The following is a 15226-nucleotide window of genomic DNA, read 5'->3' as shown; positions in this document are numbered from 1 at the left end:
GTGATAAAACGTCTTTGAGTCAGAAACCATATCTATAGTGTCCAGCTATTACTCTTGAAATCTCTGTGTATCTGACCACTGTCCAGTCTTGTTGTTTACGGGACATCTGCTGATCTCTTAATCATCTCCTGGTACTTTTTGTGTATGACACAAACCTTCCTACTAGTGCATTGTTGTCTTTTATCTACTTAACCATTTCAGTAGTTCTCTTCATGACATTTATAAAATACATCTTATATATAAACGTTGTGATAAAAGGCACTATATAGGCACCCGACCCGACACAGACTCACGCTGAGGCACGTGTTAAACACAAATAGACTTTATTTTCTTCAGCAGGAGGGCACGTCTTCCCCGTAAACCCCTCCAGCCACAACACAGTCCAAGTAAGCACAAATCAAATCACCACAAATACGCCCTTCTGGCACCACCACTACTCCCAACTCTGGCCACTGAGTGGTGGTGGCTGGACCCTTTTATAGCCCACCCGTAAGTGTTCCAGGTGCTTGACCACCTGGTTCCAATTGCACTTCCGGGTGGGGCTGAAGAGTTGTCCAGCTGGGCTGTGGAATTCATTCGGCACCCCCTGGCGGCCACCCCAGCTCCCAGCCGGGCTGTTGAGGACTCCATCTGCCATGGAGTCCTGCGGGAGGTTGAGGCATCACCGCCGGCTAGGGAGGCTGCCACCAAGCGTCCCGGGGGAGGTATTGAGTTGCCTATGGTTGCTCCCTCGGAACATATGCAGCAGGGGTGTCAGGGACCAGGCCCACCACAACGTCTACGCATGTGTGTATGTCTGTCCAGCCCGGAAGAGGTGCAGTTGGGGTAAGGGTTTCAACTCCAAGGATACACAAGCGAGGCCAGCATGTCGGCAAAGCGAAACCTCTGAAGAAAGAGTCACTCCCTTAGCGGCTAATACAGAAGAGAGGCGAGCACATCACTAAAACAGTATTCATTTTACTTTTCCTCCCGCCACCACAAGTGAGGCACGCAAACCAGCAAATGGAAACCTCCAAAGAAAGATAAAGACACTTAGTGACTAATACACAAGTGAGGCGAGCACATTGGCAAAACGAAACCTCCTAGGAGAGAGATGCCCAGAGTAGTTCCTTCCAATTACCTGACATCTGTACATTTCAATTTTTTTCAAACGATTTCAATAGTTTCTAGAGCCCCGGGCTTTTTACAGCACAGGCTTACATATATTATATGTATAATGTACATTTTTAACCAAAGCACAGACAATGTTACCCTAAAATTATTCTCTCACATCAGTTGACCTGGTCAGATTCTTTGCTGTGGTCGTCACTCTGTTGGGGTTGTCTTTGTGTCTCAGCTGATTAATTGGCTTGCATTAAGATAATGACATTTCAGAGCAGCTCCACAGAGTACACAAGATGGCGATTTGAACAGCTCTTCCTAAAAGTAGCCAATGTTTGTGGGTGTGAGTGTTGGAATAACGACAGGTTATTTAAATGAAATGAATGGTGTCTTCTCTTATAACAGTCTACAGTGAAACAATCCACTAAATGCTGTAGCTGAACACAACTGACTGCAGGCCATGTTTAGGGTTGATACAGCGTTCATGTGTCTGTGTATAAAGTATAAAATATCTAAAAATAATTCAACTTCTCAAAAAAAGACACTCATCCACTGTAAACTTTTTTGTCAGTACTGACCAGTGCCAGCAATCCACTACACTCTAATAAATTACAAGAAAAAAGTAATAGTCAACAATACTACTGAGAACAATAAGAAATTGAGAGGTGGTGTGAATATTGATCATTTTTCTATAAGCCAAGACAATGGGAGCCCCAGTCATGTACAGAGTGATATTGTAAAATCAATTTTCAACCTAGTATTTTGTGTTTGACTGTTTTCTGTGGGTCATGACCTATCCCTTTTCTTTCCATGAAATGCAAAGCTGTCAATCATGGCTGGGTATCTGCTGATCCCGTGATTACTAGGTTGCTAAAGATTAATATTATACTTCTACCAAGCAGCAAATGGAGGGGGCTTGAACTCTTTCATTTAAACTGTGCCGATAATCCATAAGGCAGGTAACTGATTGCTTGCTGAATGCTTTATTAACATTTGCAGATGCATTCATACCAGATTCTCATGTGAGTTTTGCACCACTTGATATTTGCTGTGTCTATTTAATCATAGTATTAGTGATCCAGAAGCAAGATAATTAGTTCACTTTTGTCCATAATAATGAATCACTTTCAAGAAGCAAAAAATATATATATTTTTTTTTGCACTGAATTTTAAATATGTACTTCTACTGCAAACTATTTGGGAATAGTAAGTGACACATCAAGTGAACATTATTTTAATTGTGAAATAGTTTTCACTTTGTCTTTTCAAGTTCTGAAGTGAGGTTGAAACCAGATCTCTGTTGAAACAAGGTTTAGTTACCTCTGAAATGCTTTGTTTTGATCACTTGTATAGATTTTTCAATTGGTCTTGTTTTGGTCTATAAAATAAATAAACACAACAAAACATAGACTTAACCATAGACCGCAATCGTCATTTTGGATGCCATTATACTGCTGTTGTAGTCAGAGAGAATTTGACAAACAATTGGATGTGAAAGCATTCATTTTTTTTTTTATTTGCAATAATAACAGGAAAAAGGAACGGCACAAATATTTCTTCATGGCACTGCATGTTTAGTCTTTCTTAATCAAATCAATATTGATGATGGAATCTGTAAAATCAAGTATCATGAATATTTAACTTTCGAGTAGAGTATTCCTTCAGACAGTGTCATCTCAAATCGAGACTGAAGTGGTCGGCTGTGTCAAATCCACAATACACTATTTCTCTTCACATACGCATAAAAATACATATTAAGTTTAAAAAGCGACGCATACAACTATTACTTTACCTCACAACAAAATGTGAAATTATTGGTGGAGAAGGTGCATTTTTCAAACTTGAAGCATGAGCCAGGTGTGTACATGTGCAGGGAATGGTGACTTTTCAAGTGAAGCATCATGGTACACAACATGCCAATGACAATCTTGATTTAATGAATTTAAGGTTTTCATAACTGGAGGTAAAACTTGCATACATCAGTATGATAATGACATTTCATACATTATCCTGAATCCAATCAACAATAAAAACAACAGAAATGTGGCGATTCTTTAGCAACCATAAAAAAAAAATGTTCAGGGAAAATGCTGTGCACAACTTATATGATGTTAAGGGTGCCGTTTTTATTGATTATATGGCACAAAAGGCACAATTAACCGATCAAGATTAAGCCTTTTTGTTTTCCTGTATGTAGTAGTCAGTCAGGAAAAAAAAAAAACTCTGATGAAAGCAACCTGCATTCACCGTCGGTTTCATGGCAATACCTCCGCTCACGCTACATGGGTGCAAAGGTGGCTGTCGTAATCTGTTGATTCAAAGAGATGTCACACTCACCCAATTTCTAGACCTTCCGACCCATGAATACCACGTTCCTCAATCTGAAATGCTACTGCAAATGTCAAGGTAACCATAGAAGAATAGTTGCACAGGTAAGACAAAACTTTTATTTGAGTGGTATGGAAATGCTTGTGAACATTATAACAAGTGTTTTATGGTTCATGGGGATTATATTGAAAAATTAAATGTGTTTGGTTGTACTGGTGTTACTCTTAATAGGTCAGGGTCAAAACGTTTTGATCACCTCTCATATATGAATATTTGTGTGTTTGTGTACATGTATACACACACAAACTGTTGAATAATAATTATATATGATATCATTATGGAATAATAATGATATTATTGTTTTTTCCTCTGTGGGTAGAACATTACAACAGTTGTGATATGAAGAGGCCATTCAGCCCAACAAGCTCATAAATCCTATTCACCTAGATTCTTCTTAATAATATCAAATCATGAATTGAAGGTCCCTAAAGTCTTACTGTTCCCTAATACTCTTCCTTGCCTTTTTACGACTGAAATATTGAAAGAATCTGTTTGGGTCATCTTTTGCCATTTCTGACATATTTTTCTCCAACTACCTTTTAGCTCTCCTTATATACTTTTTAACCTTTATTCTAATATACCCTATGGTGGCACGGGAGTCATTAGACTTAATATGCCTTATACATCAGTTTCTGTTTTCCTTTGTAGCTTATTGTCCTTATTTATTCCCAAGAGTGCTTGTTAATGTCTTACTGATCTACATTTCGGGGTAAACTTGTCTTTCATTACATGTAAAGCACTTAAACCTATCTCACATCTCCTAAGCTGTCTTCATACTTAAAAGCCTATCATGATTTGTCTTTTTTAGATTTGGCTACATCTACTCAAAATGTTACCTTCTAAAATTAAACTTAACTGGTTTGGCTTTTGAATAAGCAATCTGCCAAAACAGTGTGAAAAGTATTATATCATGGTCACTAGATCCTAACGGTTCAATCATATCTGGCCCCTATCCTAATTATTATGGAATAAATCTAAGTTAATTAAAGTTAAAATGTCAAAGTTAATTAAAGTCCACCATGATTACAGTAGAGAATGGCACGGTGGCGCAGTGGTAGCGCTGCTGCCTGACAGTTAGGAGACCTGGGTTCGCTTCCCTGGTCCTCCCTGCGTGGAGTTTGCATGTTCTCCCCATGTCTGTGTGGGTTTCCTCCGGGTGCTCTGGTTTCCTCCCACAGTCCAAAGACATGCAGGTTAGGTGCATTGGCGATCCTAAATTGTCCCTATTGTGTGTGGGTGTGTGTGTGTGCCCTGCAGTGGGCTAGCGCCCTACCTGGGATTTGTTCCTGCCTTTCGCCCCGTGTTGGCTGGGATTGGCTCCAGCAGACCCCCGTGACCCTGTGTTAGGATGGAAGGATGGATGGATGATTACAATATCACCCTCTGCACCTAACCTATTTTAATGTTTTTGAAAAATTTATATTGATAATGTTGTCTTCATTGGGGGTCAAAAACGCACTCCTAATATGAGGCTTCAATCCCTGATGCTTTCTAGTCAAATCCACACATCCTCACTAAGGGCTGTGCCACATTATGCAACTTTCCCAGCAATTTTCAGTCGTAACCTTCATTTAAGTAATATTAGAGAGCTGGGGTCAGTTGATCGCGCTCTCCTGTCGTGTAAGTCAAGTAATGTGACGTGCCCAGAGGCTCAGTCCAACTAGATACAGTGCATCTGGAAAGTATTCACAGCGCATCAGTTTTTCCATATTTTGTTATTACAGCCTTATTCCAAAATGGATTTAATTAATTTTTTTCCTCAGAATTCTACACACAACACCCCATAATGACAACGTGAAAAAAAGTTTACTTGAGGTTTTTGCAAATTTATTAAAAATAAAAAAACTGACAAATCACATGTACATAAGTATTCACAGCCTTTGCTCAATACTTTGTCGATGCACCTTTGGCAGCAATTACAGCCTCAAGTCTTTTTGAATATGATGCCACAAGCTTGGCACACCTATCCTTGGCCAGTTTCGCCCATTCCTCTTTGCAGAACCTCTCAAGCTCCATCAGGTTGGATGGGAAGCGTCGGTGCACAGCCATTTTAAGATCTCTCCAGAGATGTTCAATCGGATTCAAGTCTGGGCTCTGGCTGGGCCACTCAAGGACATTCACAGAGTTGTCCTGAAGCCACTCCTTTGATATCTTGGCTGTGTGCTTAGGGTCGTAGTCCTGCTGAAAGATGAACCGTCGCCCCAGTCTGAGGTCAAGAGCACTCTGGAGCAGGTTTTCATCCATGATGTCTCTGTACATTGCTGCAGTCATCTTTCCCTTTATCCTGACTAGTCTCCCAGTTCCTGCCGCTGAAAAACATCCCCACAGCATGATGCTGCCACCACCATGCTTCACTGTAGGGATGGTATTGGCCTGGTGATGAGCGGTGCCTGGTTTCCTCCAAACGTGACGCCTGGCATTCACACCAAAGAGTTCAATCTTTGTCTCATCAGACCAGAAAATTTTGTTTCTTATGGTCTGAGAGTCCTTCAGGTGCCTTTTGGCAAACTCCTGGCGGGCTGCCATATGCCTTTTACTATGGAGTGGCTTTCGTCTGGCCACTCTACCATACAGGCCTGATTTGTGGATTGCTGCAGAGATGGCTGTCCTTCTGGAAGGTTCTCCTCTCTCCACAGAGGACCTCTGGAGCTCTGACGGAGTGACCATCACGTTCTTTGTCACCTCCCTGACTAAGGCTCAGTTTAGATGGCCGGCCAGCTCTAGGAAGAGTCCTGGTGGTTTCGAACTTCTTCCACTTACAGATAATGGAGGCCACTGTGCTCATTGGGACCTTCAAAGCAGCAGAAATTTTTCTGTAACCTTCCTCAGATTTGTGCCTCGAGACAATCCTGTCTTGAAGGTCTACAGACAATTCCTTTGACTTCATGTTTGGTTTGTGCTCTGCCATGAACTGTCAACTGTGGGACCTTATATAGACAGGTGTGTGCCTTTCCAAATCATGTCCAATCAACTGAATTTACCACAAGTGGACTCCAGTTAAGCTGCAGAAACATCTCAAGGATGATCAGGGGAAACAGGATGCACCTGAGCTCAATTCTGAGCTTCATGGCAAAGGCTGTGAATACTTATGTACATGTGCTTTCTCAATTCTTTAATTTTTAATAAATTTGCAAAAACCTCAAGTAAACTTTGTTCACGTTGTCATTAATGGGGTGTTGTGTGTAGAACTCTGAGGAAAAAAATGAATTTAAGGCTGTAACATAACAAAATGTGGAAAAAGTGATGCGCTGTGAATACTTTCCGGATGCACTATAAATGGCAGTCTGATAAAAATCAAAAAGGCTTAATTTTGTCTTTAGTTGTAGGGTTAGGCTTTGCGCACATGAGAGTGGAAAACCAAAGAATACTCGTACAGATATACAATGCATTTAATGTGGTGACAAGAAATAAGGAACATGGGTGTTTTGGACCTCACAAATAGAAGATAATTTTGTGTGACGTTTTGTGTTTTACATACCATGACAGAATGGAAAAAGGTAAAAGGGTTGACATTCTGACTGGACTCACTGTAGCTGTTAGCATTTTGCACAGCACAAGCACCATCGGACAGCATGTTATTGGCTCTCACAAAAAGCACACAGCCAGTAAAAATGACATGGGCAGCAAATTTCAGATGTATAAATTGACATCGTCTGGTGATGCAACGGCAATTGGCAAGTCTGACATACCCTACAACTCAAAGTTGTGTAATGTGACTTTGGCTTAAGCTGTTACTCACTATCTAATTGAAGAAGACTTTGCATTCAAATTCTGTTTGAAATACATAGTGACTACCCCATCTTTTTGGTTCTGCCTGTGTTCAATAAATAAGGTGTACCCATCTATGTTCTTCTCATGCCCATCTCTATTATTTCACCAGGTTTCTGTTAATCCTTTTATATCTTATTTATTTTATTCTTAAAATAAATTAGGCAAACACTTTTAACAGGCCAACAGTGGAGTAGAAGGTTCAAAGTTAACATATACTGTATTTTTGATGTGCAAATATTTGTAGTGTGTGTGTGTGTGTGTGTATGTGTGTATATATATATATATATACATATATATATATATATATATATATATATATACAGTTAAGAGCCAGAAGTCTGTTTATCTTTTTTATCTTTTATTTTCTGTCATTTAATCTATTTCCACCAGACGGTGTGTATAGATAAGTAATGACAGTCAGTCAGCATCTTTTTGTAGTAACAGGGAATACCCAATTTTTGCATTTCATTAATTGATAATTTAAAACATAACTCTATGACAGAACAAGTTCCTTAGAATGTTTTCCACTGTATGTTTTTTTTATTATAGTAAATTCAGACTACAGTTTAGGTTAACATGGAAGTTATTTGCAACAGTTGCTGTCTTCTGTTGTTTTTACTGGAAATTTCAGTCAATTTATTAATTAGAATAAAGAACATATAGGCCAAAAACAACATAGTGTAAATGAAAGAAGAACAAGGATACAAACGATGATCGGGTAGAAAAATAAGTATTTGGCTATGTTTTCATTAATGTGACTCGTCATTGAAGCATTCAGATCAGATCTGATATTTATGTACATGTGCTCTGAGTGTTTCGGGGATCTCTAGCCTGGTATTCCTGTAGCCAAATAACAGCCACCACTGACTTGGAACAGGATACTGTGGTCAGATCACAACTGACACCATCACTACATTTTGTATCTGAAGACGAATGCATTCAAAGAAAATAACCTTATACCAGCATAAAAAATGGCAGTTATATAGTTTTTCAGATTCATTTCAAGAATCTCTCGGTATATGGCCCCATTCATTGTTCTTTCAATTACATGCAGTTTGCCTGTACCGTAAGATGAGAAACAGCTCCACACCTTTATGCTTCCACCACCAAACTTCACTGTTGGGATAGTGTTTTTTAGGTGATGTGCGGTGCCATTTGTCCTCTAAACATGGTGTGTAGTATGAGAGCCAAAAAGTTCAACTTTGTTCTAATCTGAGTAGACTACATTCACCCAGTATTTCATAGGCTTGTCCAAATGTTGTGTAGCAAACTTTAAATGAGCGTCAACATGCCTTTTCTTCAGTAATGGAGTCTTGCGGGGTGAGCGTGTATATTGCCTGTTGTTTTCTCTGTAACAGTTGTACCTGCTGCCTCCAAGTCTTTCTGGAACTCTTTCTGAGTGGTCCTTAGTTCTTGGGCTACTCTTCTGACTTTTCTTCTGACTCCCTGATCAGAAACCTTGCGAGGAGCTCCTGTGTGTAGCCGGTCGATGGTTAATGGCCCCAGTGGTGCATACTGGAAGATTCAGAAGTTTTGAAATACATCTGTAACCAGTTCCATTGATTTGCTTTGCAGCAATCAGATTGTGAAGATCTCGGGAGAACTCTTTGCTTTTACACATCACAAGATGTTTCTTGTGTGACACAAGGTAGCAAAACACCTTTTAATAGCCCATCAGTATGTACTAACCCGGCTGATATCAATTTGCTATGATAGGAGGTGGAATTGTTTTCTAGCTACTTCCAGATTTCACCTGGTTGCTTGCCTTTCCTTGGCTTGGTGTACTGCTTTTTCTTGGTGTGTTCAATACTTTTTTTGTGTCATTCCACTTTAGTACACATTCCTTTATTAATTGCCTTTAATGTTGTGAATTCTTTATATTTCTGGATTTCTTGAGTTAATACCAATGTCTGGTGAGAATATCATGTGTATAGCCTCATTGGAAATATATTTACTGAAAAAAGCCATTCAATACTTAAGTTCCCCCACTAGATTTTAATGACGAAGACTTGTGCATTTCAGGATAGCTGCCAAATTGCTTACTGTGCGCTGCCAGTTTTTTGATAAGTCTGGTTCCTGTGTCAGAATGTTATTTCTGGATTTCCCTTTAGCATTCAGTATTATTTAGCCTCATATATTGAGAAATGGAACAATATGAATGCTAATCTATACAGATTCGGGAATACCTATTAAATTGTCCAAGACATTTTTTCAAAAGCCACTTAGTCAAACTCAGGGCTTCCTCAAGCTTGTGTTCCATTTTCCTTTCTATTTACAGTACATTTTATAACCAGTGACCTGAAACACAATAATAGTCAACTTTCCATTATCACGTTTGCAGACCAGAGGAAGAATAAAGTCATTACTCGAATCAGGTGGTGTGCAGTGTATATAAATGTCTTTCTCTGAATGACAAAAATACAGTAATAAAGAAGTAGAAGGCAGAAAATGTTTGTTCACCCTTTACAATTCTGGGAAAGAAGATAAGAATATCAATTAAATATAAATATCAAGCAACTCATGTCAATGATAATTTAAATTAGAATATTAATGCAAATAAGTAAAATTCTAAATGTAATCTGTAAATCCATACTATTCAGAATGCGCAGTTATCGCTGTGTATCCAGCCTGTCAACATTCTCAGCTACATTACCTGGTTTAGTGGTCTGAAAAGTCAAAACTTTAAAAAAAAAAAAAATCTTCAACCAGTTAACAAACAAAATAAACCTCTTCCAGAGGGTATTGATGAAAATCTGGAAGTCATCTTACACGATTGCTGTTTATTGCCAGTAAATTAAGCAGGACAGTCAAGGTGCTGGTAGCTCTTGAAGGCACATACATTATTATATGCCTTTCTAATTCTATTGATATTTTACTTTAATTTATCCATAGGTAGAAAGTAAGGAAACATACATTTAGGATGAAGTCTTTTTGCTCATGTAGAGAGTTCAGTTAAAGTATAACCTGCAAGTCTAAGTAACATGCAGCATCACCACTGTCTAGTGCCCTGATCTAAGGCTATTCATAAGATATGATCAGTTGACAAAAGAGAAGAGGATATGCCTCAGCTGACAGAATTCCAATATAAAATGTCATTTTCAATAGATATTATTTTTAGAAATGTTGTGAACATTTATTGAAATGTAATAAAATAAGTGGCTGTGCAATTTTGATTCATCAACATATAAATGTTTGTCTGTACTGATAAGCTAGGAAAAAGGAAGCCGCACAGATGAGAAAGCAAGCCTTGGTCTGTCAAAAAACCCAAGTAAATGCTTTGGTAGCTGACCACACAAGATAAATGAAGAAGAGGCAGTTATTTGTCAAGCAAACATCCAAAATAAGCCATAAAAGCAGGCTAGGACCTTTACTGGCTTGTCCCAAAGCCTAAGCAGGCCCTAAAGTAGGGAAACTGGCTTTTTGGTTCAGAAATACCAAGAGAGTCCAAGAGATCTCAGAAATGTTTCACAAGGAAACAAAACATTAAAAACTCTTGGCTTGTAAAGGCAATTTAAACACAGAATCTTTGTAATTAAAGATATTCATTTGAAAATCACAAAAAGAAGCACACAGTGGCATAAAGGATTTGAATAAAAAAGGCAATCCAGAGCCTAAGTAAGACGTAATTCCAAAAATCAAAAGAAGAAATCCAGAACCCAGAAGAAATACTTAGAACTTTAGCAACAATCAAACTCACCCAGTGAACCGCTACAGAGATCTCTTTGTTGGCTCAATAAATAGCCAGAGGGCATCCTCAGCAGGGGTGACATCAGAGTGGGCCTGCCTCTTGGGGTGCTACTCAGAAAGCACAAGGGACAAAAAGCAAGAATATAATACACTAAACAGTAGATACTAAACATAAACCTAACAACATTAATAAAATGATATAAACCCCTAAAAATTCATTATAATAAACTGTAAAGACTTGGAAAAAGAATATAAAAGTGATCCAGGGAAAAAGCCCTAGATAAAACCTGACAAGTAGTTTCTGACTGCAGAAATGATTCCTGCCCTTGCCCATAAGTAAACCATGATGAGGGTTAGCTTGAAACTTGGAGTACTGAAACAAAGTCTCAATAGTGTGATCACGAAAGTTCACAATCTTGAAGGAGAAAGATCTTAACAACTCTGAAGGTGGAACATCAACATCATCAGACAAGAGCTCCTCTCACAACAGGTTACAAAAATGGCAAAGTTTCTTGATTATGGCTTAGGTCTTGGCTGTCTAGCTATGCTCGGCTGGCTTGATTTGGAGAAAATCCAAAGGCTGGATGACTCTGTGACTTCCAACAAGACAGCAGTGAGATGTTAAATCATTGTGACAGACATACAGTTGTTGAGTGAGCAGGCAGACAAGCTCTCTTGTTTCCAAAATTAGCCCAAACAAATGATAAAGTTCTTTATATTCCTCCTTCTCTCTTTGATTCTGCAACCAGAATATTCCAGCAAGGCCTAGGCCATATGAAAGGTTTTGTACTGACCTTCAGTTGTGTTTGTTTTTTTTAGTTTATGTCTGGATGTTCACATTTCAAAAGGGCAATGTTTCACAGCTTATTATGTCCAGTCTTGATACTTTTATTGTACAGTATATGTCCAAACTAAATTTACAGCATGCATCCTCTTTAATAAAACCCCTGTGTGCGTCCAGGTGTCCGTGTGTGTGTGTCTTTTGGTGAAGTGCGCATGTGCGAGGCTCGGTGAGACACGCACGTCTGGCATCGTGGACGCACACACACTGGAAGCTGAGCACACAGTGAATGGCGTAGCCACGGCTGCGCATGATAAGCAAATAAAGGACAGCATTGCTGGGGAGAGTGCTGATTGGCCACGCACCTAAAATCCATTGCTGAGGAGACGCCACACATACTGCCCTGTGCATGTTTACTAACTAACTATCTACTAACAACATGCCACCCAAAAAAAAGGACACGTCAAGTAGGACAAAAGACACAGACACTCAAATCGTATATAAGCAACATCTCCTGGAAGAATGGTCAGCTCAGCAAGTAAACATCAACAAAAGAAAGGCTGAAAGACAAAGAAAAATACGAGCAAATAGATCGATTGTAAAAAAGAAAATGAGCGTCAGAATATTCCCTGTATTGATTTGGCTCAATCCTCTACTAATTTACCCTTTACCATAAGAAGGCAACAATTTCCAGTTACATTAGCCTTTGCCATAACAATTAATAAAGCTCATGGGCAAACCTTAGAAAAAGTTGCCATTTACTTGCCAGAACCAGCATTCAGCAACGGTCAGTTATATGTTGCATTATCAAGAGTTAGAAGTTTTACAGATGATGTTGTCAACGTTGTAGATGGTCCTGAACAAGAATGTTTACAAAAAATGTTGTCTATAATGAAATTTTATTGAAAAATTTCCTGAGGTAAAAAAATAATAACATTTTCCTAAATATCTTCTTCAGATATTGTGTATTACAGATTGTTATAAAGTTTTACACTAAGGCAATATTAATTATACTTAATGTATTGTCATATACGTTTCTATTTTATTTTTAATATTATTTTACTTTAGGCTTCAACAAACAGAATGAGGTCAAGGCCCCTTGCCATTTAATATAGACTGTTCCTAATAATGTTTATGCAATACTGTTCTAGCACCCGTTATTGTAACGGGCTTAATGTCTAGTAAATATATAAATTAGGCAAAATAAAATAATTATTTCTAAATAACCATGTAATCATAAATCACAATGATGTTCTAATTATTAACTATATTTGCTACATTCAGAATAACAGTGGATATGCCAGCTATTGAAAGGATTTAAATGTGGAGAAAAATGTACTTTAGGGGTACAGTATCATGAGAGAGTTAAGCATTGCGATTACCAAAAAATAATAAATCAATAAAAGGTCTGAAGCTTCATGGATCTCCTCCATTGTACTGAAACCTTGTATGACAACTTACAGATGAGAACACTAAAGCATTTGATTTCAGTACATTATCTTGGAGACGTTTGGTTCTAAAGTCATCAGGAAATGAGTACCAGTGTGCCAGCTGAGGGGTGACTTGTTTGCGGTGTGTCTTGACTTTGATGACAATGACCACCCATTGTCCGCCTATTAATACTGCCTAAATGGTAGACCATTGAAAGAAAAGAAAAGTGGAAAGTAAATCAAATAAGAATTTAAAATACTAGTATCTTACTCCTATGTGCATGTACTTTATACCCATTTATTTGTTTCTTTCAGATCCAAATATTGTGTTCCATACCTTCGAAAAAGCAAAAATCCGCACATTTTGAATCTTAGTCCACCACTCAACTTGAAACCTGTCTGGTTCAAGAATCACACAGGTAAGTAATTGTTTCATATTATTATAATATAATAAACAGTCAGCAGTAAGTTATCTCCACGTACCTCCTAACCACACATTCATTTTTCCAAGCCTACTTGTTCTATTAATCTGGAGCCTCTCCTTACAGCACTAGATGCAACTCCTGAACAAAACCGAGACAGCCAAAAACTCCCAACTATGTGTATACTGAGCCAGTTTAAATCCACCATGTAGTCTAATACACATTTTTGAACCTGAACTCCCAAACTACCTGGAGAACAATTCACACAAACACTGACCCAAGCACAAATTGAATTCTGGTCTCTAGAAAATATAAATAAAACCCCTCTCTCTCTCTCTCTCTATCTATCTATCTATCTATCTATCTATCTATCTATCTATCTATCTATCTATCTATCTCTCTATCTATCTATCTATCTATCTATCTATCTATCTATCTATCTATCTATCTATCTATATATATATATATATATATATATCTATCTATATATATATATATATATTCACGAGAGAACTACTTAACAGATTTAGATCGGGTTTTTTTTTTTCTTCTATAATTTGCTTGACTTTATTTTGCGACTTCTCTCATTGCGCTATGAATCATAGTTCGCTTGTGGTACCGATTTTATTTGAGCGCATCTGAGAGACATGCAGAGGGGCCGAGGGAGGCCGGACCCTCCTCACTCACGCACCACCCTTGGGGCGTATCTTACATCGCACTAAGAATCATAGTTTGCTTGCAGGAGCGATATATTCACGCTAATCCAAGTAAGAGGCTGCGAGCCGAAGGGAGGGGGAAGTGTGACGTCAGGAGTGGGAAGCCAGGCAGGGCCCTTCTTGCTGTCCTGTTTCACTTCTACAAGGGCAGAGCCGCGGGGGGCAGCTAGTAAGTAATATAAATGCTTTAGCATAGCTTGCGTTACTTTTAACTAGTGTAGTTTTTAAGTCTATAATAGTTATAATGATAAAATGCAGAATCCGATACACTGGTCAGGTGGCCAGGGAGGAGTGAAAAACAAGCTGATGGGAAGCTTAACCCTGTAATATAAGTTTACTTATTACTATATTGGAAAACTGGGAAAAATATAAAACAATCCAACTTCCAAACCAGCTTAACCCTGAGCAGGGTAACAGAGAAGCTAGAGCCTGTCCTAGCAAGCATAGGCACAAGGCAGGAATAATCCCTGGACAGGGTGCCAGTCCATTGCAAGGCGAACCCACACACAAAACACATAATCTAGGGCCAATGTAGCATTGCCAATTCACCTAAACCATTTTTAAACTATAAAAAACGTTTAGTGTCTCCAAAAGCTGTGGTTGCTCTGTTACATTGAAGTTCCTCTGCATACACCAAGAGGATATATGATGCCACTTTTTAATCTGCCAGCCTGTTTATTCTGAGGAAGTAACTACATATATTGTTTCTTTAAAGTCCTTTCTCAACAATTTTTGACACCGTTTAGTTAAACATGTAAAGCTGTCCTAGTTCCAAAGTTTCAGAATAATGTGTCACTTTTAACATTCAGGAGTTGCTATTCCTAATGGTGAATTTCATGGAGAGCATTTTCCCAGAAATTCTTTCCCTGCAAAATATTAAAAATGCTACAAAATATTGTGACATTGCCCTCGAGAGATGAGTGGCAGAGG

At 38.5% G+C, this 15226-nt stretch overlaps 1 protein-coding gene across 3 annotated transcripts in view; it reads left to right on the top strand.

Annotated features, from left to right (window-relative positions):
- The window catches only part of hsdl2 (hydroxysteroid dehydrogenase like 2), a 56909-nt gene that overhangs the window by 14608 nt on the left and 27075 nt on the right, over positions 1 to 15226 (top strand). For all 3 annotated transcript variants that reach the window (XM_039759502.1, XM_039759501.1, XM_039759500.1), the window contains exon 5: positions 13474 to 13577. In XM_039759502.1, coding sequence (XP_039615436.1) covers positions 13474 to 13577 — 104 coding nt within the window. The remainder of the gene's footprint in view (positions 1 to 13473; positions 13578 to 15226) is intronic.

This window comes from Polypterus senegalus, chromosome 7 (genome assembly GCF_016835505.1).
Source record: "Polypterus senegalus isolate Bchr_013 chromosome 7, ASM1683550v1, whole genome shotgun sequence".
Taxonomy (NCBI): domain Eukaryota; kingdom Metazoa; phylum Chordata; class Cladistia; order Polypteriformes; family Polypteridae; genus Polypterus; species Polypterus senegalus.
This window is presented reverse-complemented; position numbering and strand designations above follow the sequence as displayed.